Source organism: Ornithorhynchus anatinus, chromosome 7, assembly GCF_004115215.2.
Source record: "Ornithorhynchus anatinus isolate Pmale09 chromosome 7, mOrnAna1.pri.v4, whole genome shotgun sequence".
Classification (NCBI taxonomy): domain Eukaryota; kingdom Metazoa; phylum Chordata; class Mammalia; order Monotremata; family Ornithorhynchidae; genus Ornithorhynchus; species Ornithorhynchus anatinus.
In genome coordinates this window covers 63,182,606-63,208,008 of record NC_041734.1, presented here as the reverse complement: position 1 = coordinate 63,208,008, position 25,403 = coordinate 63,182,606, and the positions used below count along the sequence as shown (strand labels likewise).

General features: G+C 49.1%; 1 protein-coding gene across 1 annotated transcript; it reads left to right on the top strand.

The window, feature by feature from the left end:
• The first annotated feature begins 7,123 nt into the window (after positions 1–7,123).
• LOC100088487 (fas apoptotic inhibitory molecule 3) lies at positions 7,124–25,355 on the top strand. The gene is made up of 8 exons (XM_029068406.2): positions 7,124–7,302; positions 9,091–9,423; positions 12,439–12,618; positions 15,262–15,481; positions 15,663–15,769; positions 17,025–17,180; positions 17,601–17,659; positions 24,514–25,355. The coding sequence occupies exons 1-8, from the start codon at positions 7,248–7,250 to the stop codon at positions 24,679–24,681; spliced, it is 1,278 nt and encodes a 425-aa protein (XP_028924239.1). The 5' UTR covers positions 7,124–7,247; the 3' UTR covers positions 24,682–25,355.
• Positions 25,356–25,403: the final 48 nt, after the last annotated feature.

Genomic DNA, 25,403 nt, shown 5'->3' with positions numbered 1-25,403 from the left:
CGAAGGAACTGTTAGAGTCGAAAGGCAAGATCAATTTGGTTTGGGTCTCTGGGACTACCAGAGGGGAGAAAGTGACTGGTGCAGCTGGCCCCTCTGCTCCTTGTCCTTGGGGTTTGGGGGCGCCAGGGCTAGGCAAACGTCTGACAGCGCTCGGCCCCACAAGTTCTGCCCACTGAACGGGTTGCTAAGAGAGGGATGGCGAAGCCCAGGGCAGAGCAGGAGAGCAGATGGTGTCCCCGCCTTTCTCCTGATGGATGTTCTGTGCCTAGACCCTCAGGAAGCCTCCCTTATTCACTGCTACAGTGGCCTTGGGAAGAATTGTACTTTCCAAGTGCTTAGTAGAGTGCTCTGCACACAGTCAGCGCTCAATAAATATGAATGAATGAATGAATGAATGAATGAATGAATGAAATATATGTGGAAATGAGGGCAGCCCTCAGACCCGTGCAACCACCTTGCATACTGGTGGCCTGAAAGACCATTACTGAAACTGGGTCAGAGACCGTGACCATGACAGTGATCATGACTGCGCTTAGAGGGTGAGCCCAAAGGCATGTGAGAGGTCTCTTCCGACTTCCAGCTTTAGTTTAGAGAAACAGTGTGGCTTAGTGGATAGAGCTCAGGCCAGGGAGTCAGAAGGACCTGGGTTCTAATACCCCTCCGCCACTTGTCTGCTGTGTGATCTTGGGCAAGTCACTTCACTTCTCTGGGCCTCAGTTACCTCATCTGTAAAAGGGGGATTAAGAGTGTGAGCCCCATGTGGTACAAAGGCTGTGTCCAACTGTTCTAAGTGCTGGGTTAGATACAAGGTAATCAGGTTGGACACAGTCCATGTCCCACCTGGGGCTCACACTCTTAATCTCCATTTTACAGGTGAGGTAACTGAGGCACAGCAAAGTGAAGTGACTTGCCCAAGGTCTCACAACAGATATGTAGCAGAGCTGGAATTAGGACTTACTTCTTCTGATTTCCAGGCTCGGGCTCTTTCTACTAGACCATGCTGCTTCCTCTGATTACCCTGATTAACTTGTATCTACCCCAGTGTTTAGAACACCATTATTATTATTAGTTAGCGACAAGGTAGGGACGTTGTTGACCTATTGCCTGTACCCCACAACGGGGTCTAGGGCTTCCTCTGTGTTTCTCATCCCTGAAGAGGATAAAGGGAAGAGGGTCCCCTAAAAAGCTCAGGTTTCACAGTTTGATCTGTCTCCATATCTTCTGCTCCTCCTTCTCCTTCCCCTCCTCTCTTTCCTTCCACCACTCCTTCGGAGGGGCCAGGCCCCCTGCCGCTTTAGCTCATGTGAACTTGACACTTAACTGCCCCTGCCCCAGCTGGCCCCACTGGGCCCCGAACAGTAGAATGAGAGGTGTCCCTGCTTCCCCAGCTCTTCTGCCCCTCAGGTTCTCCAAATCTATCAGTGATTGTTTGACCGACCTAACTGGTCAACCAAAACCAGACAAGTGGGGTGGTTTGCCTCTGTGCTTGCTGAGCGAACAGTCAGTGATTTTTCCTGATGGTGGGGGCGATGGAGGTGGGGGTGGGAGGGGTGAGAAAGAGACAGGGGCACCTAGGCTCTGAGGCACTGCTCAGAAGCTGGGGGACTGGAGAGCATCGCTCAGAGCTCCCTGCCACCCCCCGCTAGGAATCAGGAATCTAGGAAGAGATGGGAGGAGAAATGGTGTCCAACAAGCCCACTCTTTGCTGCTTGGGTGAATGAGATGGATGTGAGAAGAACTGACTGCCTGGCTGGTTAACCCGGCCTGGCCTGGGTACGACGTGCAGTGCCGATGGGCTCTGGACACGCTCCAGAGGGATGACATTTTGCAGTTTGCCCCCCGTCTTCCGAACAGAAAAGGTGGTTGGACTTGCCAAGAGCCATTTGGGTTGGTGTCCTTGGAGTAACTATGCCTGGTCTCCCAGCTCTGAATCCTCTTTCTCATCCAGTCCGTGGACCAGGGACGCAGAGCTCAAAGGCCGTAGTTGTGTGAGGAGGAATTCTCCTCCTCTGCTGCCCGTCTTGCTCCAGGTCTGGGGCCCAGAAGGCCTATAGAGATAGAAGGGTGGGAGGTGAAGTTTCTGTCAGCCGTCCCCAACCTATGTCTCCTCCAGCCAACCCATGAACTACACATTCTCTCCCCAACCATCTCTGTATCTATGCTCCCCACCAACCAGGCAGGCCAGCCCCAGGGTCAAAACGCTCACCAAGGGATGTTGGGTTCTCCCCAGAGCAGGCAGCACCCCCTGCATCTGGGAAAACAACATATCAGTGGTTTATTCTGGGCCCTGAACTTCATCATTTCCGGCTGCCTCCACCTCACACTCTCGTTCTCTCCTCTGGGAGGAAACCCCACATTTCAGCTGCTCGGAGGCTCTGAAGCGAGACAGCCTAACCAGCAGGCGGGCAGGCAGGCGGGGGTGGGGAAAGAGCAACGCAAACATCCGCCGGCCCAGGCAGGGGCTTCCTGTCCCACCTGCTTCTAGGTGGCAAAGTGTAAAGTGGAAGTGGTATGGCCTAGTGGAAAGAGCCCGGGCCTGGTCGTCAGACGATCTGGGTTCTAGCTCTGAATCTGCCACTTGACTGCAGTGTGATCTTGGGCAAGTCACTTAATCTCTTTGGATCTCAGTTTCCTCAGCTGTAAAATGAGGATTCCAGTCTCCCTCCTACTTAGACTGAAAACTCCATGTGGGTCAGGGTCTCTGTCCAACATTCATTCATTTATTCATTCATTCATTCATTCATTCATTCAATAGTATTTACTGAGTGCTTACGATGTGCAGAGCACTGTACTAAACGCTTGGAATGTACAAATAGGTAACAGATAAAGTCCCTGCCCTTTGAAGGGTTTACAGTCTAGTTGGGGGAGACAGACAGACGAAGACAATAGCAATAAATAGAAACAAGGGGATGAACATCTTATTAAAACAATAGCAAATAAATAGGATCAAGGTGATGTATATCTCATTAACAAAATAAATAGAGTAATGAAAATATATACAGTTGAGCGGACGAGCATAGTGCTGAGGGGAGGGGAAAGGAGGGGGGAGGAGCAGAGGGAAATGGGGGAAAAGAGGGCTTAGTTGAGGGGATTAGAGGGGGATCAGGGGGAGCAGAGGGAACAGAGGGAAAAGGGGAAGCTCAGTCTGGGAAGGCCTCTTGGAGGAGGTGAGCTCTAAGTAGGGTTTTGAAGAAGGGAAGAGAATTAGTTTGGCGGAAGTGAGGAGGGGGGGCATTCCAGGACCGCAGGATTTATAGAGTGCTTACTGCGTGCAGAGCACCGTACTAAGTGCTTGGGAAAGTACGATACAATATTAAACAGACACATTCTCTGCCCACGATGAGCTTACAGTCTAGAGGGGGGAGATGCTAAGCTGGAAGAATCACGCATGCGTCCAGGTGTGTCAGGCCCACTAAGGCACATATATCTCAACCCGAATTTTCCTAAATGTGGGGCTGTTCAAGAATTCATTCATTCATTCAATTGTATTTATTGAGTGCTTACTATGTGCAAAACTCTGTATTAAGCAATTGGGAGAGTACAATAGTACAATAAACAGACACATTCTCTGCCCACAACAAGCTTACAGTTGAGGGGGAGACAGACATTTAATATAAATAAATTACAGATCTGTGCATAAGTGCTGTGGGGCTCGGAGAGGGGATGAATAAAGGGAGCAAGTAAGGGGCAGAAGGGAGTGGGAGAAGAGGAAAGGAGGCCTCTTGAAGGAGGCAACCTCCGTGTGTTTGGAGAACTGGAGTGTGACAGGCAGGCAGCTTGCCAAGGGTCCAGGGCTCCATCTAGGGTGTAGAGAAACAGGCAGGAGCAGCCCTTATCTTGCAGGCCCTCAGGTCGCTTCAGGGTGGCTGACAGCGGCATCAACAGCATCAGCTGCAACGGTGGGTGGGAGAGGCCGAGGCAGAATGGGCCCTGCGGTGATGGGAGTGGGAAGCGGGGGAGCAGTCCTCACCTCCCTCGCTTCCTGGGCTCCAAGTCCTCAGGCATGTCTCGTGGAGAAACTCCGTGGCTAGTGAGGATCATAATAATAATGGTATTTGTTAAGCGCTTTCTATGTGTCAGGCATTCACTCATTCATCCAGTTGCATTTATTGAGAGCTTACCATGTGCACAGCATTGTACTAAGAGCTTGGGAAAGTACCATACAGCAATAATGGGAGACAATCCCTGCCTGCAACAAGCTCAGAGACTTATCCAGTGTGGCTCAGTGGAAAGAGCGCGGGCTTGGGAGTCAGACCTCATGGGTTCGAATCCAGGCTCTGCCACCTGTCAGCTGTGTGACTTTGGGCAAGTCACTTCGCTTCTCTGTGCCTCAGTTCCCTCATCTGTAAAATGGGGATTAAGACTGTGAGCCTCACGTGGACAACCTGATTACCCTGTATCTACCCCAGCGCTTCGAACAGTGATCTGCACATAGTAAGGGCTTAACAAATACCAACATTATTATAGAGAAGCAGCGAGGGTCAGTGGAAAGAGCATGGGCTTGGGAGTCAGAGGTCATGAGTTCGAATCCTGGCTCTGCCACTTATCAGCTGTGTGACTGTGGGCAAGTCACTTCCCACTCCTGACACTCCTCTTCTTTTTAGAGAAGCAGCGTGGCGCAGTGGAAAGAGCACGGGCTTTGGAGTCAGGGCTCATGAGTTTGAATCCCAGCTCTGCCACTTGTCGGCTGTGTGACTGTGGGCAAGTCACTTAACTTCTCTGTGCCTCAGTTCCCTCATCTGTAAAATGGGGATTAAGACTGTGAGCCCCACGTGGGACAACCTGATTCCCCTGTGTCTACCCCAGTGCTTAGAACAGTGCTCTGCACATAGTAAGCGCTTAACAAATACCAACATTATTATTATTATTATCACTTCTCTGTGGCTCAGTTACCTCATCTGTAAAAATGGGGATTAACTGTGAGCCTCACGTGGGACAACCTGATTATCCTGCATCTACCCCAGTGCTTAGAACAATGCTCTGCACATAGTAAGCACTTAACAAATACCAACATTATTATTATCATTATTATTATTACTTCCACCCTCTCTTTCATTCATTCATTCAATTGGATATATTGAGCACTTACTGTACTAAGTGCTTGGGAGAGTACAATATAACAGTAAACAGACCAAGGGGCTCATACTCTATCGCCCTATCCACCTACTTGCCCTTTCCAAATCTTCCATTTATTCATTCAATGGTATTTATTGAGCTCTTATTCATTCATTCAATAGTATTTATTGAGCACTGTTCTAAGCACTAAGCAGAGCCGGGAGTCGAACCCATGACCTCTGACTCCGAAGCCCAGGCTCTTTCCACTAAACCACGCTGCTTCCAATTCGGCAACAGATAGAGACAATCACTGCCCAACAGCAGACTCCCACTCTGGCCTCCAGGATGAGGGAAGGAGAGGCGGGAGATCCCGGCTCTTCCCCTTTCGCCTCGGTGGTGGCTCCCCCAGGACAGGCCAGCCCAGCCAAGCCCAGACCACTACAACTGGGGTAATTCATTCATTCAAAAGTTTTTATTAAGCGTTTACTATGTGCAGAGCACTGTACTAAGCGCTTGGAATGTACAAATCGGTAACAGATAGAGATAGTCCCTGCCCTTTGATGGGCTTACAGTCTAATCGGGGGAGACAGACAGACAAGAACAATGGCAATAAATAGAATCAAGGCAATAAATAGCCAGGGGAGCCACATCCCAAATGTTAAACCGATCCTGGCGCTCAGGCTTCACCCTAACCCCCTTAAGAAAGGAGCAGAGGAAGGATTCAGCGCCATCTCAGCTCAGGAGAGCCTAGCTAAGGGGCTGGGAGTGGGGTGTTAGGTTGCTCGGGGGCGGGGGGCTTATGGGACAAATGATCCAAAGGAGCAGGACTGAGTGGGGGATTCAATCCTGCCGGACTCTCCCCGGATTTGGCTGAACTCCTTCAGCCCCCAAGTCGTTGTCTCTCCTCCAGTCTTTCTCCAATGGGCACTGTTCTAAGAGCTGGGGTAGATACAAGTTGATCAGGTAAGACACAGTCCCTATTTCACATGGGGCTCACAGTCTAGGTATTTAATAGGTATTTAAGCCTCATTTTACAGATGAGGAAACTGAGGTATAAATTAAGTCACTTACCCAAGGTCAAAAAACAGTCAAGGGGCAGAGCATGGATTCATAAGAATAATAACAATAATTATGGTACTGGTTAAGGGCTTACTTTGTGCCTAAAGCTATTCTCAGTGCTGGAATAGATACAATTCATTAGGTTGGACATAGACCTCGTCCTACAAGGGGTTCATAATCATGTCCCCATTTTACAAGCACAGATAGGTTAAGTGACTTGCCCAAGGTCACCCAGCAGACATATAATAATAATTGTGGCATTAGTTAAGTATTTACTATGTGCCAGGCACTGGACTAAGTGCTGGGGTTGGTACTTGCAAATTGGGTTGGACAGAGTTCCTGTCCCACGTGGGGCTCACAACCTTAATCCCCATTTTACAGGTGAAGTAACTGAGGCCCAGAGAAGTTAAGTGACTTGCCCAAGGTCACCCAGCAGACAAATGGGGGAGCCAGGATTAGAGTCCAGGTCCTTCTGAATCCCAGATCTGTGATCTATCCTATAAGCCACACTAGAACCAAGGTTCTCTGACTTTGAGGTCCATGCTCTTTCCAGTGGGCCTCGATGCTTCCCATAGAACCAGCCTGACTTCCAGGCCCCCAGATTCCACCATTCTGTCTTGTAACAATGCAGGGAGAAAAGCTCAGGAGAAATTAGAAATGGAAATTTGTTTTCAGGAAGAATGTTCTGACCACTAGCTTTTGTCCAGCAAAGCCGAAGACAGTGGCCAAGCTTCCATCCCTGGATTTCTCTAATAACGGGAGAGACGTTTGAGCTGGGTCAGAGGTCAACCCAATTGAGGTTGAGCCTCTGGAAGTCAGCTAGGCAGAGAGATTATTGCAAACAAAAGGCACCCAATAAGCCTGAGGTGTTTGTGTCTGAGCCTGCATTCTCCATTCCACTTGTCGCGATGTGTTATTTCAAACCTGGTCGACCAGCTTCCTTTGTGGTTTCTTATTTTCCCTACTACAAGGGCTGGGGTGGGGGCGGGGGTCTAATCATGTAAACTCAGCTAAGGGTGACTTCCTGCTTTCTGTGTTTTGCGCCTCTCGGGGAGCCAGAGACGTGAGACCCCGAGAGGACTAGGCATCAGGGTTTACGTCTCCCCTTCTGAGCCCGGCCTCTGGCCCTTGGGATGGGTGTCGCCCCTCCAACGGCCTTCTCTCTCTGGATCTACCTCATCTTGCCTAGTAAGTATGAAGGGGAGACTGGGCCAAAGGATCCCAAGGTGGGCGGGAGAGGGAGGGGTGTTCTCCAAGGAACTCATAGCCAATCTGGAATCCTGAGACGTTCCTGTCTCTGCTCCGAACTCTCCTCCTGGGGTCCGGCTTGGGAGTTGAAGTCTGGGTGAACCCTGCGGGGAGAGGACGGCGGCAGAGCCGGGGTGTTGATTAAGCCGTTACTATGTGTCAAACACTGTTCTAAGAGCGGAGGTAAATACAAGTTGATCAGTTTAGACACAGTTCCTGTCCCATATGGGGCTCACATTCTAGAGGAGGAGAGTAGGTATTTATTTAATCCCCTTTTTACAGATGAGGAAACTGTAAAAAGAGGAGGCTTGGTTCATATTTTGGCCAAGACCCCGGCCCGCTATCTCTGGTCCCAGCAGGCGACACTTGTAAAAGCACCATTTGAACTGAACTGGATTATGTCCCTCGGTCTGGAGACGGAGCTTTCCAGGGCTTGGTATTCCATAGGCCCTGGGAGTGATTATAATAATTCTCGTCATCTCAGTCAAGTAAGGATTCTTGGATTCTGTTCTATGGTCGGGGGAAGGAAGGTTTGTCGTTTGGGGATGGAGAAGTTGGGGATGGTGAAGGAAGGATGGTCTGCCCCCACAGGGTGACCTTGAGCTGAGGGGAGCAGACAGGGGAAGGAGGTGCCCTCACAGGGACAACCACCCACCTGATCTCCTGGAGTGTTTCTGTAGCTTGGGGCCCAGGATTCCTTCATCCCATCCTGGTCTCCACCTCTGGGGCACGGAGCAAAACAGACCCAATTTCCCCGGGTCTCAGTTTACCCTTTCTGTCTAGTGGTCTTATTCTTGAAACTAAACCCCAAGCTGGCTCACTACAGCTAACTCACTGCCCTGTGGGGAAAAGCAGCTGTCCTTTCCTCACTAAGAACTTCTCCAAAGAGGCTTTTCCAACTAGTCTTCATTTTTCCTACTCCTCTTTTCTCTTCAGAGTCGCCCCTGCACTTGGATTTGTGCCCTTTCAGTACTCTATAGTCTAACCCACCTGCAGCCTCATGTTGCTTATATAAATATCCATAATTTATATTCATGCCTATCTTCCCCTCTAGGCTGTAAATTCCTTGTGGGCAGAGAATGGGCCTACCAACTCTGTTGTATTGCGTTCTCCTAAATGCTTAGCACAGAGCTCTGCCAATAGTGATCACTCAGTAAATAGCCTGGATTGATTACTGTGTGCTGAGCATCATACTAGGAACTTGGGAGAGTACAGTACAACTGAGTTGAAAGACACAAGGAGCTTACAGTTTAGTGGAGGAATGGTCCTATAGACAAATAGACCTAGATGAGCGATATCAAACCCCAAACCAGAGACTCTGTTGGACTGTAAGTTCTAGAGAAGCGGAGTGGCTTAGTGGCAAGAGCATGGGCTTGGGAGTCTGAGGTCATGGATTCTAATCCCATCTCTACCACTTTTCAGCTGTATGACTTTAGGCAAGCCACTTAACTTCTCTTTGCCTCAGTTACCTCATCATAAAATGGGGATGAAGACTGTGAGCCCCATGTAGGACAACCTCATTACTTCGTATCTACTCTAGAGCTTAGAACGGTGCTTGGCATATAGTAAGCGCTTAACAAACACCATCATTATTATTATTTCCAACTCTGTGGATTTGCACTTTCCTCAGTGCTTTGTATAGTGCTCTACACACACACACAATAAGTACTCAATAAATATCATAGATTGGTTGATGGATGGATTGATTTTTTTTTTCTTAATTGGCAGTTTCTGGTGCTCTGAGGCCACCATGGATCCAACTGACCGGAGAGAGGGCTGGCTCCGTCACCATCAGATGTCCGGCCAAGCAAAGCCTTGGGAGAAAGTTCCTGTGTCGGGAATCACACGAAACAGAAATGTGCAACACGGTGGTGTCCACTACGCAGTACGTCGGGAAAGATTACAAGAACCGAGTCAAACTTACTGAGGTGCCTCAAGAGGACATCTTCCTGGTGGAGTTGGGAGAGCTGACCCAGAGTGATACCGGGCTCTATGCTTGTGGGACGGGCCTGGTCACTGACCGGGGGAAGACCCTGTGGGTCAGCCTGAGTGTGATAAGAGGTAGGTTCTCCTGCTTGATGGCTCCAGGGCAGTAAGAGAGAGCTGGGTCTTGGCATCCTTAAGGATCACTGGAGGCAGTGGATTTCCCTCCTGATCTAGTCCTTTTACACCCAAAAGAGTCAGGAGTTTCAGAGTGAGCAGGGAATTGAAATCCACAGGTAATGAAAAATCTTCAGTTTAGAAAATGGCTCTTTCTCTTTCTCCTCCTCCTCTCTTCATTCTTTTTCTCCTCCTCTCCCTGCCCCTCCTCTTCTTCCTCTCCCTCCACCTCCTCTTTCTCCTCTTCCTCCTCCTCCCTCTCCTTCTCTTTGTTCTCTTGTTTCTCCTCTTTTCCCTCCTACTTTTCCTTCTCCTCTTCCTTCTCCTCCTGCTCTTGCTCCTTTCCCTACTCCTCTTTCTCTCTCTTCTCTATTTCTCCCTCCTCCCCTTCCTCTTCCTTTTCTTCCTACTCCTCTCCTGTTTCCTCCTATTGCTATGCCTCCTCTTCCTCTAGACCATGCAGTGAGAGGCCTGTGGGCAGATTTGAACATTCTCTCCTCTCCCTGTACCTGTCCACTCCCTGGAAGAGGGCTAATGAGAAGTAAATAGCTGTGGGCAGCTATACAAACCACAAATTGGGCATTCTCCCCTCTCCCTACCCCCAACCACCACCACGGGCAAATGAAATATTCCACCTATATCCAATTGCAGCTCATCTACCCAGACACAAACAAGAAGCAAGATTTCATCAAATTTCAGTGGAATTCAGGGCCACCACTGAAGCTTGAAGGTAATGGGTTCAAGACAGAGTAACAGTAGGCTGTGATGGTCAGCAGATAGAATTCATTACCCCCAGAGAGTGCCCAAATAACAACAGGTTCAACAAGGAGTTGGGCTGAATCATATGCCAGAGGTACACGATGGTTATCAGAGCGAGAAGTTAAGGATGTCAGTCTGTCTAACTGTAACCATGATGCCGAATGTCATGGTGAGCTGCCAATCCACTGTTCCTCCAAAGATCCTTTGGTGCCACTACCAAAGACAGAACATTGTGTTGAATGGATTAATCCTGTAGAGGCATTGTTGATGTCCTAATGAAATGGTTTTGTCAAAGCTTCTAACCTTTCCTCTTACTCCCTCCTCCTCCTCTATGGTTCTCCACTGGGGCTCCCAAATCCTTATTTCCTGCCTCAGAGACCAGCTCCTTCCCTCAGAACAACAGCCTGAGACCCTTAAGCTCAACGTTGATGTTTTGGGATAAGGTTTAATACGAAGCAATGTGGCCTGGTGAAAAGAGCAAGGACCTGGGAGTTAGAGAATCTAGGTTCTAAACTTGGCTCTGCCACTTGTCTTAAATAAATAAAATAAATGTTGGTATTTGTTAAGCGCTTACAATGTGCAGAGCACTGTTCTAATTGCTGGGGTAAACACAGGGGAATCAGGTTGTCCCACGTGGGGCTCACAGTCTTAATCCCCATTTTACAGATGAGGGAACTGAGGCACAGAGAAGTTAAGTGACTTGCCCAAAGTCACACAGCTGACAAGTGGCAGAGCTGGGATTAAAACTCATGAGCCCTAACTCCAAAGCCCGTGCTCTTTCCACTGCGCCACGCTGCTTCTCAAGGTCTTCTCTGTGACCATGACCATATCACTTAACTTCTCTGGACCTTGGTTACCTCATCTGTAAAATGGAGCTGTGAACCCCATGTGGGACAGGGACTGTGTCTAACTTCCATTCATTCATTCATTTAATCATATTTATTGAGCGCTTCTGTGTGCAGAGCACTGTATTAAACACTTGGGAGGATACAATACAACAATAAACAGTGACATTTCCTGCCCACAGTGAGCTTATGGTCTAGAGTAGGGGAAACAGACATCAATAGAAATAGACATCAATACAAATAAATAAAATTATAGATATGTACGTAAGTGCTGTGGGGCCGGAAGGGCGGAACAGCAAAGGGAACATAGGGTGATGTAGAAGGGAGAGGGAGATGAGGAAAAGTGGGTCTTACTTAGTCTGGGAAGGCCTCTTGGGGGAGATGTGCCTTCAGTAAGGCTGTGAAGGGGGGAGAGTAATTGTCTGTCTGATTTGAGGAGGGAGGGTGTTCCAGGCCAGAGGCAGAATGTGGACTAGGGGTCAGTGGCGAGACAGGCAAGGTCAAGGCACAGTGAGAAGGTTAGCACGAGAGGAACGAAGTGTGCAGGCTGGATTGTAGAAGGAGAGAAGTGAGGTGAGGTAGGAGGGTGTAAGGTAGTGGAGTGCTTTAAAGCCAATAATAAATGTTGGTATTTGTTAAGCGCTTACTATGTGCCAAGCACTGTTCTAAGCGCTGGGGTAGATACAAGGTAATCAGGTGTCCCACGTGGGGCTCACAGTCTTCATCCCCATTTTACAGATGAGGGAACTGGGGCACAGAGAAGTGAAGTGACTTGCCCAAGGTCACACAGTATTTGTTAGGTGCTTACTTTTTGCCAGACATTATACTAAGTGCTATAGTGGATATAAGCAAATCAGGTTGGACACAGTTCCTGTTCCCCACAGGACTCACATTCTTAATCCCCATTTTACAGATGAGATAACTGAGGCCCAGAGAAGTGAAGTGACTTGTCCAAGGTCAAACAGCAGACAAGTGGCAGAGCTGGGATTAGAACCCATGACCTTCTGACTCCCAGGCCCGTGCTCTATCCACTATGCCATGCTGCTTCCCATGGTGTGGAGTTTTTGTTTGGTGTGGCGGTGGATGGGCAATCACTGGAATTTTTTGAAGAGCAGGGTGATGTGTCCTGAATGTTTTTATAGAAAAGTGATGCGGGTGGGAGAGTGAAGTATGGCCTGGAGTGGGGAGAGACAGGAGGCTGGGAGGTCAGCAAGGAGGCCGATGCAGTAATCCAACTTGATTACCTTGAGTCTATTCCAGCTCTCAGTACAGTGCCTGGCACATAATAACTGCTTAATAAATTCCATTAAAAAAAGGTTTCTCCAAGAGGGTCTGGTCTCTAGGGATACGCTTTCTCTGTTCCCACCCACAGGGCACAGTACATTCAGAGAGATGGTGCCAGTCCCTAAGCTCTTGAGAGGAAGCCAGCTGAGGACCATCCTTCCACCTCCTTGGCTTAGGTGGTCAACAGATCCCTCCACTAGCCAGCTAAGGACCAGCCCTCCACCCCCTCGGCCAGCAGACACTTCCCCAGCGGCTGCCAACAAACCAGGTGAGGATCCCTACCTTGGGAGGAAGAGCACAAATCAAATCCTTAAAGGGGTTGGGACCCGGCCCAGAGGAAGCCTTAGGAATCAGGGCTGAACCAATCCATTAATGGTGTCTGTGGCCACCAAACAGCTGTGGCCACTCTGGAAGGGTCCCCACTCTGAGGAACTTGCTGCTTGCCTAGGTCACCTTCTGGCCTGCTGGTTGGGCTTCAGAGGGATATAACTCACCTCCAACACTTTGGGAAGCAGCATAGCTTAGAGGTTAGAGCACGGGCTTGGGAGTCAGAAGGACCTGGGTTCTAATCTCAGCTCTGCCACTTGTTGGCTGTGTGACCTTGCGCAAGTCTCAGGGCCTCGGTTACCTCATCTGTAAAATGGGGGTTGAGATTGTGAGTCCCATGTGGGACAGAGACTGTGGTCAATCTGATTTGTTTGTATCAACCCCAGAGCTCAGTCCAGTGCCTGGCACAGAGTAAGTGCTTAACAGATACCGCGGTTACTGTTACCATTATTAGTATCATTTAGTTTCGGCCCCTCCAGGGCCAGTCCATGACCCTATGGGACTCTACGAACCTGAAGAAATAAGGACTTAACCAACCCTCAGCCTCCCTCTCCTGAACCTGGTCATCTGGTCCTGGCCGGGGGGGGAAGGAAGCCTCTCCCCCAACTCTTGCTCTGAGGTCCACCCGGCCTCCTCTTCCACTCAGAGGCCCCCAGAACACCCACGTCTCCACCCTCAGGATGGGGCCCAGTGGGGACCTCCACTATCCCTCCCTCAATAACTAAACAGACCTAGCTGTAGGCAGTCAGCTCCACACCCCTGAGTCCTGTCTGTCGCCAGTCCTGACGGGAACCAACCCAGAGTCCTCGCAAGCCAGTGGTCACCAGGGGACAGGCTGCGTCGGCCCCTTCCCCCGGCTGTCTGATTCCCACCGGCTACACCTTGTGCCTTTTAAGCACTTGATATTCATCCCACGCTCAGCCCCACAGCATTTTCATTCACTCATTCAATCGTATTTGTTGAGCGCTTACTGTGTGCAAAGCACTGTGATAAGCGCTTGAGCAAATATAATAATGATAATAATAATAATGACATCCGTTAAGCACTTACTATGTGCCGAACACTGTTCTAAGAGCTGGGGTAGATACGAGGTAATCAGGTTGAACACAGTCCCTGTCCCACTTGGGATTTACAGTTTTAATCTCCATTTTACAGATGAGGCAACTGAGGCACAAAGACGTTTAGTGACTTGACCAAGGTCACACAGCAGGCAAGTGAGGAGCTGAGATTAGAACCCACAACCTCGGACTCCCATGCCCGTGTTCTTGCCACTAGGCCATGCTTCACAAACACATTCCTGCCCCCAGTGAGCTCACAGTCCAGAGGGGGAGGAAGATGTGGAAGATGGAAGTATTCATTCAGTCGTATTTATTGAGCGCTCACTGTGTGCAGATCACTGTACTAAGTGTTTGGAATGTACAATTCGGCAACAGATAGAGACAATCCCTGTCCAACAATGGGCTCACAGTCTAAAGAACTTATGGACACTTACGGACCTATCCGTAATGTATTTTAACGTCTGTCTCCCCTGTAAACTGAAAAGTCCTTGTGGGTAGGGAATGTTGTATTCTTCCAAGCATGCACTACAGTGCTCGGAACACAGTAAGCGCTCAATAAATGCCGATAATTGATTGAATTGACTTTCCGACCACTCCCCACACCAGTCCTCCACAAGCTCTTCAGGATTAAATTCCCAATCATAAGTACCCATCCACTGGGGACAAATGGGTAGGTGGACTTCACAGCAGTTTGAGTCTGACTCCCAGACTCAACTGAGGGGTGAGGGGTGAGAACTGAGAATTTCTGCCGACTGATCTCTGGAGCTCTGAGCAGCTGTTCTCCTGTCATTCCCCAGGACTTTCCCCGGGCCATTCCCCGAGTCGGTCCTCCAGCCGGCCCCCAAGCTAACCCACCAGCCGTTCTCTCCACCATCCCTCCAGCTGTTCCCAGGTCCATTCCTCTAGTCATCCCCACAGCCATTCCCCAAGCTGTCCCCCAAGCTATCCCCGGGCCGTTCCCGTGGCTGTTCCCCCAGCTATTCCTCTAGCTGTACCTCAAGCAATCCCCTCTGAGGCTTTCCTGAGCCATTCCCCAAGTAGGTCGTCCAGTCATTCCTTCAGCAGTTCCTCCAGACATTTCCCCAGCCATTCCCAGAGCAGTTCCCACGGCCATCCCCACAGCTGTTCCTCCAGCCATTTCCCCAGCCACCCCCCAGCCATTCCCCCCAGCCGGTCTCATAGCAGTTCCCACAGCCAACCCCACAGCAGTTTCTCATTCATTCATTCATTCATTCATTCATATTTATTGAGTGCTTACTATGTGCAGAGCACTGTACTAAGCGCTTGGAATGTACAATTCGGCAACAAGTCGTTCCCCCAGCCATTATCCCAGCCAACCCCCCCAGGCGTCCCCCCCCCCCCCCCGAGCCATTCCCACAACCATTCCCCCAGCCGGTCCCCAAGCCATTCTCCCAGCCATTTCCCCCAGCTGTTCCCCAGATGTTCCCCAACTGTTCCCCAGGGGCTCAGGCCAGGACAGGTTCTGGCATTTCCCAGTTAAAAAGATTACTCTCTGTTCCCTGCAGTCACCACAAAACCCCAACGAACCACCAGTCAGAGGGCTCGGCATGGACCTTCCACCCTCCCAGGCATCATCCCGTTTCCAACTCCCAGAACCCCCTCTGCCGCTGCCAAGCAACCCGCGCTCCCTCCCTCACCCCTGGCTTCCAGGACCCAGTCAAAGAATGCTCTCTCTGGATTCCGCACCGCCAGCTTTGCTCAGCACACAAACCTGCATAGGTACAGGTGAGAGGACCTTCAGGGGATTTCTCTCTATCCTGGGGACCTACAGGGGACCTTCCCCATGCTGGGACCATGCTCAGGATAAATGGAAGAAAATCAGTGATGTCTGACAGCCCCTTTCTGAATCCCAACTTCCCTTCCCTCCTTCACACCCTTAATCCTCCCACAACTTTGACTTCTATAGGCAAGGGGACAAGGGATTTCCCACTGTCCTGATTCCCATCGTCCTGGCTTTCCTCCTGTTGATGATTCTGGTGATCATGTTGAAGAAGAAACTCCGAAGAAAGAGAGGTGAGAGGTGAGGGGAGGTGTGTGCGTTGGATGAAGGGGGTGGAAGAGAAGGCAGGAAGCTGCCTGGGAGACCCAGGTTTTGGAGGGGACTGAATTCCCCATGGGAACACCAAACTGACATCACCTTCCACATCCAAAGTCTAGATGGAGCAGGGCATCCTGGACTTGGGGGGGAAAATGTTGTGATCCCTGGCCCCACTCCCACCCCTCTGCATTCCTCACCAAATTCGGAGGGAGGGAAACAGGGGAAATTAATTAATTAATTAAATTGTACTTATTGAGTCTCACGGTGTGCTGAGGACTGTACTAAGCGCTTGGGAGACTGCAATACATTAAACAGACGCATTCTCATCTCTGTATATCTAAGTGTTCTGGTTTCCAGAGTCCAGTGTCCAGTTGGCTATTCCTGACTGTGCAGGAAAAATGGACAGGAGAGAGTTAGGGCTGCTGGCTTCTCCCCAGGCTGGGCTCTGCATGTTGATTTCTTTCTGACTTGGCCAAGAAGATCAAGAAAGTGGGCAGAGTCAAAATCATCATGGTCAAGTCTCTCACCAACCCCTGGGTCTAATCCAGTCTACCCCCTGCAGCTGCAATGGGTCCCGTCCCGGCCCTTTCCCTACTTCCCACCCCCATCATTAAGCAGGACTAATCCATTCTAACTCAGTCTGGCAAAAAGCCTCTCGCCCACGCCCTAGGATGAAAACCAATCTGGGGCAGGTAAGTAGTAGAGAAGACTGATACCCCTGCTTTCACCCCCTGGGTCTCTTCTGGATGGAGTGTGGAACAAAAGGAAAAGGAGAATAGAAGAGTTTTGGGGACAGAATCTTCCCTTTTTAAAGTATAAGCTCCCTGAAGGCAGGGAGTGGGTCTAGTTTACTGCATTCTCCCAAGTGCATAGCGCAGTGCTTTACAATCAGTTGTATTTATTGAACACTTACTGTGTGCAGAGCTTGGGAGAGTGCAATATAGCAGAACTGTTAGACGATTCCTGCCTGCAAGGAGCTTATTTGAGAGGGGAGACAGGCGTTAATTTAAATTGAGTACGGACATAAGTGCTTTGGGCCGGAGGATGACGTGAATTAAGGGAACAAATCCAAGTGGAGGGATGACACAGAAGGGAGAGGAAGCAGTAAACACTCAGTAAGTTGCGTTGATGGATCCACTCAAGTCTGGAATCTCGTGGTCTCAAAGGACTCGTTCTCAGGGAACGCTCAGGCTCTATCCATAATCATCACTTGTGCTTCCTTCCGAGAAGCCCTGTCCAGCCGAATCAGCCGTCTGGCCGTCAGAATGAGTGAGCTGGACCCCTCGCGGCGGCCCATGTTTCAGAGAGCCCGCTCCCAGAGGCCCCTGGCCCAGAATAACATCTACAGCGCCTGCCCCCGCAGACCTCAAGGAGGGGCCAAGTACGGTGAGAGGGTCCAAGAGACAGTTTGGCGATCGGGGGTCGGGATAGGGGGCTGGATGAGCTCAGAAGCATTGAGTAGGACAGGGGGCTTCAACCGTCCCTCTCCCTAGGCTCAGAGTGGTTTGTCCACCTTGGCCAGACCCACCATCCCCCTCCCACCATCCCTCGGCTCCCTCTCCTCAGAGGAACCTGGGATTTGAGGGGAATGTTTCCTGTTGAAGCCCTCAACTCCCATTAACCTCCCTTCCCTTCTCTGCTCTGGATGAGCCTTCCCATAAACCCTTTCCACCCTTAGTTTCCCCTGCCCATCTCAACCACATTGCCCAAGTGGGGAAAACCAGCTGGAGAAAGGGACAGAAGACCATATCCCTTCCCCACATTGAGTCATCAATTTTCTGAGACATCAATTCTCCCCTCCTCCAGGTGAGAGGGATCCATCCTCCGCAGAGCTGGGAGCTCCAGCTGCTTCAGCACTGGACCAGGTACGTTCAACTTGTCAGCTGTGTGACTGTGGGCAAGTCACTTAACTTCTCTGTGCCTCAGTTCCCTCATCTGTAAAATGGGGATGAAGACTGTGAGCCCCACGTGGGACAACCTGATTCCCCTGTGTCTACCCCAGCGCTTAGAACAGTGCTCTGCACATAGTAAGCGCTTAACAAATACCAACATCATCATCACCTTCTCAGGTGGGTACAGTGATGACTGGAGCCCCCCGGTCTCCCACATCTCTGTGATGACCGCTCCAGTTCCTCTATATATGCAGGGGCAGTGTGGCCTAGTAGAAAGAGCATGGCCTGGGAGCCACAGGATCTGTGTTCTAATTCCCGCTCTCCATGTGTCTGCTGTGTGATCTTGTCTTGCTAGGGATATGCTCATTGATTTGCTTTATATATTCATATTTGCCTACCTGGGCTGGGGCCCCAGGCAGTGGCCTGGCACCAAAACCACAGGGCAGGTAACTTTCAAAAATCATTTAGTCACAAAAATGATCTTTGTCATCCCAAATTTAAATTTCCCTGTCACACAGTTTTCCCAAAGCCTTTTCTCCCTTCCTTTCCTCAGCCTCTCCTCCTGCTGCCTCTCTCACTAGGTTTAGAGGTCAAGAAGGTTGGTCTGCAACCAACACATTCAAGATCTCCCACAAATAACACTGCTAATAATAATAATGATAATAGTAATTGTGGTACTTGTTAAATGTTGACTATGTGCCAGGCACTCTACTAAGCAATGCGGCCTAGTGGATACAGCATGGGTTTGGGAGTCAAAAGTACCTGGCTTCTAATCCTGACTCTGCCATTTGTCTACTGTGTGACCTTGGGCAAATCACTTAATTTCTCTGGGCCTCAGTTACCTCATCTGGAAAATGGGGATTAAGATTGTGATCCCCGCATGGGACAGCGACTGTGTCCAACCTGATAACCTTGTATCTGCCCCACCACTTAGAACAGATCTTGGCATATACTAAGAACTTAACAAATACAGTCATTATTGTAATTATTTTTACTAAGCACTGGTGTAGATACAAGGTAATTGAGGATGGGGAAATTGAATAACTAACTTGCTCAAGAAGCAGTGAAGCTGAGTGAATAGAGCACAGGCCTCGGTGTTAGAAGGACCTGATCCAAATCCTGTCTCTGCTACTTGTCTCCTGTGTGACTTTGTGCAAGTCACTTAGCTTTTCTGTGCCTCAGTTACCTCATCTGTAAAATGGGGATTAAAATTGTGAGCCTTGTGTGGGACAGGGACTGTGTCCATCCTTATTACCTTGTATCTACCCCAGCGCTTAGAACAGTGCTTGACACTATTTATATTGATGCTATGATGCCTGTTTACTTGTTTTGATGTCTGCCTCCCCGCTGGATCAGTGGAAAGAGCCCGGGCTTGAGAGTCAGAGGTCATGGGTTCGAATGCAGACTCTGCCACTTGTCAGCTGTGTGACTGCGGGCAAGTCATTTAACTTCTCTGTGCCTCAGTTACCTCATCTGTAAAATGGGGATTAAGATTGTGAGCCTCATGTGGGACAACCTGATTACCCTGTATCTACCCCAGCACTTAGAACAGTGCTCTGCACATAGTAAGCACTTAACAAATGCCAACATTATTATTATTATTGTTAACAAATATTATTATTATCATTACTCTAAAGCTCATATAGAATCCCTAAATAGAGGGAAGGAGAAGGGAGAGGCAGAGGATGGCACATTCCTTTTGGTAATCTATATCTCCTGCTAGATTGTGAGCTCCTTGTGAATGGAGATTGTTTTACTCTCCAAGGGTTTAGTACAGTGTTCTGCCCACAGCAAGCACTCAATAAATGCCATTATATTCATTTTTTGTGCCTTTTATTAAGCGATTACTATGTGTCATGCTCTGCACTAAGTTCTGGGGTAGATATAGGCTAATCAGGTTGGATATAGTCCAGGTCCCTAAAGGGGCTCACAGTCTTAACCCCCATTCTACAGATGAGGTAACTGAGGCACAGAGAAACTAAGCAACCTGCCCAAGGTCAAATAGACAAGTAGCAGAGATGGAATTAGAACACAATTGATTGACTAATTAGCTCCATTTCCTGATCTCCCTTGGGTCTTAGCAAAAATGAGTAAGTGCTTACCTTTTGGCCTAAAAATACATTTGTAAATGACTGAGGTGTGCAAATGAAATATTTACCTCTCCGGTGTTTACGAAAATCCTTAAATCCTAATCTATCATTATGACCTAAAGCAATAATGTCTTGAATGAAAGATGGAACATTATTGTAATACATGGCTGTGGAGTAATAAGTAGGTCTAATGATCGATCACTCATTTTAATAAGTAATTTTGAATTCTGTAAACTCGTATGCTGAGGTTGAAAGGGCATGGAGTTAATCGATCAATCAATCGTTGGTATTTATTATGTGCTTACTATGCGTGCAGAACTCTCCACTAAGCATTTGGGAAAGTACCATAAAACAGAGTTGGTAGATGCCATCCCTGCCCGGAAGAGCTTATAGTCAATAGACAAAGACCGACAGTGACATAGATTAGGGATGGGGGAAATAGTAGAGCGTAAGAATATTTCGAAGTTTGGTGGCTGTCTAAATGCTCCCTCCACCACTTCCCTCACCTCTCTTTGAAGGTGCAAAAACAGAATCAATATTTGCACCAGTGCAGTGAGTGTGAACATCCTCAGCTCCCCTGGAAGTCTTCTCCAGGTCTCTGCTCAAAGGAGAAGCAGCATGGCGTAGTGGGTAGAGCATGAGTCTGGGAGTTAGAAGATCATGGGTTTTAATCCCGGCTCTGCCATTTGTCTGCTGTGTGACCTTCGGCAAGTCACTTCACTTCTCCGTGCCTCAGTGACCTCATCTGTGAAAACGGGTTTGAAACTGTGAGCCCGACATGGGACAGGGACTGTGTCCAACCAGATTTGCTTGAACCCACCCCAGCTTTTAGTACAGTGTCTGGCACATACTAAGCGTTTAACAAATACCACAATTATTATTTTTATTATTCTCTGGACTTCAGTTACCTCTTCTGTAAAATGGGGATTGAGACTGTGAGCCCCACATGGGACAGGGCCTCTGTCCAACTTGATTTCCTTGTATCCACCTCAGCGCTTAGTATAGTGTCTGGCACATAGTAAGCATTTTACAAATACCATTATCATTATTATTATCATTAGAATTACCTCACCCGTCCCCGTCCCCCCCCCCCCCCCCGCCCCCAGATTGGCAACGGGGCCTCCGCATCTCCCGTCAGTCTCCGACTCAGCACGGGAAGTGGAGCCTGAGTCACCCGACACCGGGCCCCTCCCTTAGCGGCTGGGTGTTTGGAGGATGCATCATATCTCCCACCTTGGCGGGGAATTCCTCCTCGGGCGCCGGCTTCTCCCAGCCTTGGCTTTGGGGTTTGCCAGCCCAGGTCTGGGGAAGGGGGCCCTCCACTTCACCTGCTGCTCCTGCCCCCGCTGGGTCCAAATGGTTTCCAGTGAGGGGTTGCGGGGGCGCAAGTTCCAATCAAGCTCCCAGGTGAGAATCAGGGAGGGGAGAGTCAATGAAAACCATAATATATGGTCGCCCTTTCTCCTCCACATCAAACAGAAACTCCTCACCGTCAGCTTTGAAGCACTCGATCACGTTGCCCCCTCCACCTCACCTCGCTGGTCTCCCACTACTACTCAGCCCTCACACTTCACTCCTCTCATGCCAACCTACTCACTGTACCTCAATCTCATCTACCTTGCCACCTTCTCGCCCACGTTCTGCCTCTGGCCTGGAACGCCCTCCCTCTTCATATCTGTCAGACGATTACTCTCCCCACCTTCAAAGCCTTACTAAAGGCTCACCTCCTCCGAGAGGCCTTCCCTGACTAAGCCTTGATTTCCTCTTCTCCCACTCTCTTCTGCATCGCCCTTGCCCTTGCATTTGCTCCCTTTATTCAGCCCTCCCTCATTCCCACGGCACTTATGAATATATTCAAAGTTCATTTATTTATATTAATGTCTGCCTCCCCCTTAAGGCTGCAAGCTTATCTTGAGCAGGGATTGTGTCTACCCACTCTGTTATATTATCATACTCTCCCTAGCTTTTAGTACAGTACTCTGAAGTAAGAACTCAATAAATGTGACTGATTGATTGATCGATCCCAAGGGGCTCCCAAAATAAATAAAAGGAAGCCCAGGATCAATCAGAGTGATTGACAGAGCAGCTGTCCTCCCACTTCCAAGTTGGAAGGCCCCCAGGGAGTTTTCCCTTGGTAGCCATCTAGGAACCTCTCCCTCTGGTACCTGGATCTAGCACCTGCCTGGATCTTTAAATATTTTCCTTGCTCCTCTCCAGACCCCCCACTCCTCCTGTACCCTCTTTGACTCTCCCATCTTTCCCAGCAGTATCTCAGGAGGAGATCTCTCTCTTCTCTCAAAATCGCACATCCCACCCCATCCCTTCACACCTTAATCACAAAAGACTTACCATTGGCTTTAAAGCTCTCAATCAACTCTGCCCTTCCTATTTTACCACACTGATCTACTTTAGCCCAGCTTGCCCACTTCACTCCTCTAACACCACCTTCACTCCTCCCTGTGCCTTGAACTTGCCTCTCTCACCTTGGCCCCTCTCCCACATCCTCCTGTGACCTGGAACTCCCTCCCCCTTCACATCCAACAGACAATCACTCTCCCCACCTTCAAAACCTTAGTAAGGTCATCTCTTCTCCAAGAGGCCTTCCCTGATTAAGCCCTCATTTCCCATATTCCTTATCCTTTCTGAATCATCTATTTACTTGTATCTGTACCATTTAAGCTCTTGGTATTGTAGCCCCCTACCCCTAACCCCCCAGAACTTATATGGTGTAATGGATAAAGCATGGGCCTGGGAGTCAGAAGGTTGGGGGTTCTACTCCTGGATCTGCCACTTGTCTGCTCTGTGCCTTGGGCAAGTCACTTCACTTTTCTGTGCCTCAGTTACCTCATCTGTAAAATGGGGATTAAGATAGTGACCCCATGTGGGACAGGGACTGTGTCCAACCCGATTTCCTTCTGTTCACCCCAGTGCTTAGTAATCATTTAACAAATACCTTAATTATTATTATATACCAGTAACTTATTTAATGTCTGTCTCCCCCTCTAGACTGTAAACTTCCTTTTTTATTGTATTTGTTAAGCACTTATTATGTGTCAAACATTGTTCTAAGCACTGGGATAGATGCAAATTAATCAGATTAATCAAATTAATCAGACCAGACACAGTCCCTTTCCCTTATGGAGCTCACAAATAGGAGGGTGGACAGGTTTTTGAATCTCCATTTTACAGCTGAGGAAACTAAAACCCAGAAAAGTTAAGTGACTTGTCCAAGGTCACACTGTTGACAAGTGGCAGAGCAGAGATTTGAACCCAGGTTTTCTGATGCCCAAGTTGGTGATCTATCCTATGAGAAACAGCGTGGCTCAGTGGAATAGAGCCCGGGCTTGGAAGTCAGAGGTCAAGGGTTCTAGTCCCGGCTCCGCCACTTGTCAGCTATGTGACTTTGGGCAAGTCACTAAACTTCTCTGTGCCTCAGTTACCTCATCTGTAAAATGGGGATTGAGACTGTGGAGCCCCACATGGGACAACCTGATCACGTTGTATTCCCCGCCAGCGCTTAGAACAGTACTTTGCACATAGTAAGTGCCTAACAAATACCATCATTATTATTATTAGACCATGTTGCTTGTGGACAGAGAACATGCCTACCAACTCTGTTGGGCAATCCTCTTTCTAATGCTTATATAGTGCTCTGTACACAATAAGCCTTCAATAGGTACCATTGATTAATTGACTGATTGATCTAGGACCCCAACAAGAGCACCCCCAAAATGGAAGTTTGAACAGAAACTCTCTGCAACATCTCCTCTGCTGGGGTGGAAAGATGCCATGGCCCTGATGTAGAGATTTGCAGCAGGGGCACCTTCACCCCTCAGCAAGTTGTTTTCTTTTTCCTCCTCACCTGTCTCTTTTCTCTACTTTCCTGATTTACTGCCCTATCCCGAGGCTGTTTTCTTGTTTGGTTCAATACCATGATATCGCCTAGAAAGCCAAGATCAATGAGCAAGCTGGAGTCTGCCAAGTCTAGCTTATTCATTCCTCCGATGGTGTATGTGGAGCACTGTGCTAAGCAGCTGAACCATGTCTTTCAAAGGCCTACTGCTTTGGTTGATCTGATCTCACCCTCCCACACCGTCCCTAGGTAGGGAAACCCAGATAAGTTCAGGAGCCTGCTTAGTGCCTCGTGAAAATGGTAGCTCTTCTCTGCTGTGGGGGTTAGTAAGAGTCCTTCATTCTTTCAATGGTATTTGTTAAGCGCTTACTATGGGCCAGGCACTCTACTAAGCTAGTCAAGTTGGACACAGTTCATGCACATGGGGCTCACACTCAATCTCCATTTTACAGATGAGGTAATTGAGGCACAGAGAAGTGAGGTGATTTGCCCAGAGTCACACAGCAGAGAAATGGTGGAGTGGGATTAGAACCCAGGTCCTTCTGACTCCCGGGCCGTGCTCTATTTATTAGTCTCTGCTATTTCTTTTAGATGGGTAGATTTGTATGGATTCGCGTTTGAGCCAGGGGTTCAGTATACCCTTGTTTGATCCCTACTAGCCAAAGTTGGGAATATCATCAGATTGTGTAGGGCAGTATGACAAAGAAAGCTTTAGCAGGTGAGAAAAACAGTGTAATAGCAATGCCAGTGGGTGTCACAGCAACCCAGATTGCCGGGAGATTTTTTAAATGGATCTTCAGGCCACTTAGATCAACCCCAAGCTGACTTCCCAACTTTGGGGTCACCATCTCCAATCCCGGGATACCACCTTTGGGTTTTCCTAGGTACCGAAGACTCTGTGCCACCAGTCCCCCCAAAAGCCTCACTGGGAATACCCGGATGACTCAAGCGACTCTGATTCAGACGACTACGTCAACATTCCTGTTCTGGCCACACCTCTGCATTGCTCTCCCAGACCAGACCTTCCTTCCAAGGATTATCACTGCTGGTGAGGACTGGATCCAGTCCTCGCTACTTCCCTGGATGACATCCTGGCGTCTTAGGTGGGATAATTCTCCCCGGTGACTTTGGTTGTTGGATCTCTGCCCTCTTGGGCTGCTATGTAACACACGGAGGAGGAAAAAGCCACCATTCCCCCAGTCCTTGTCTGCCATTTGCCCTTCCTTCCTTTCTTAAATCCCTTGAATATGTGTCAGATGTGACCATGGACATTTCCTGTTGGACAAAGGACATTGCTCAACTTGTCAGTGCCCCAGAGAGCTGCTTATCCCAGGGAAGACCATGCTAGGAGGGACGGATTCACGGCATCCATCTTTGGAATAGCACCCACACTGGGCTAGGCCAAGCGCAGGGAGATACCCGTGGGAGATATTAACACAACCGATAATCTAAATCTCTGAATGTCCACCCTAGATGGATCTAAATCCACCTCAGGGCTCTGAAGTAGCTGCGACTGCTTCTGGTGGGACCCAGGAAACCAGAGACTCCTTCTTGCTCTTAGGAGGGGCTACCCACTGAGAGTAGCTCTACTCCCTGCCTCTCTGACCTTCTCTGCCAACAAGTCAGAAGCAGTGTGGTCTATTGGAAAGAGCAAGGGGCCAAAAGTCAAGAAACCTGGGTTCTAATCCTAGCTCCTCCACCTGCCTGCTGGGGCCCTTAGGCCAGTCACTTAACTTCTATGAGCCTCAGTTTTCTCTTCTGTAAAATGGAATTA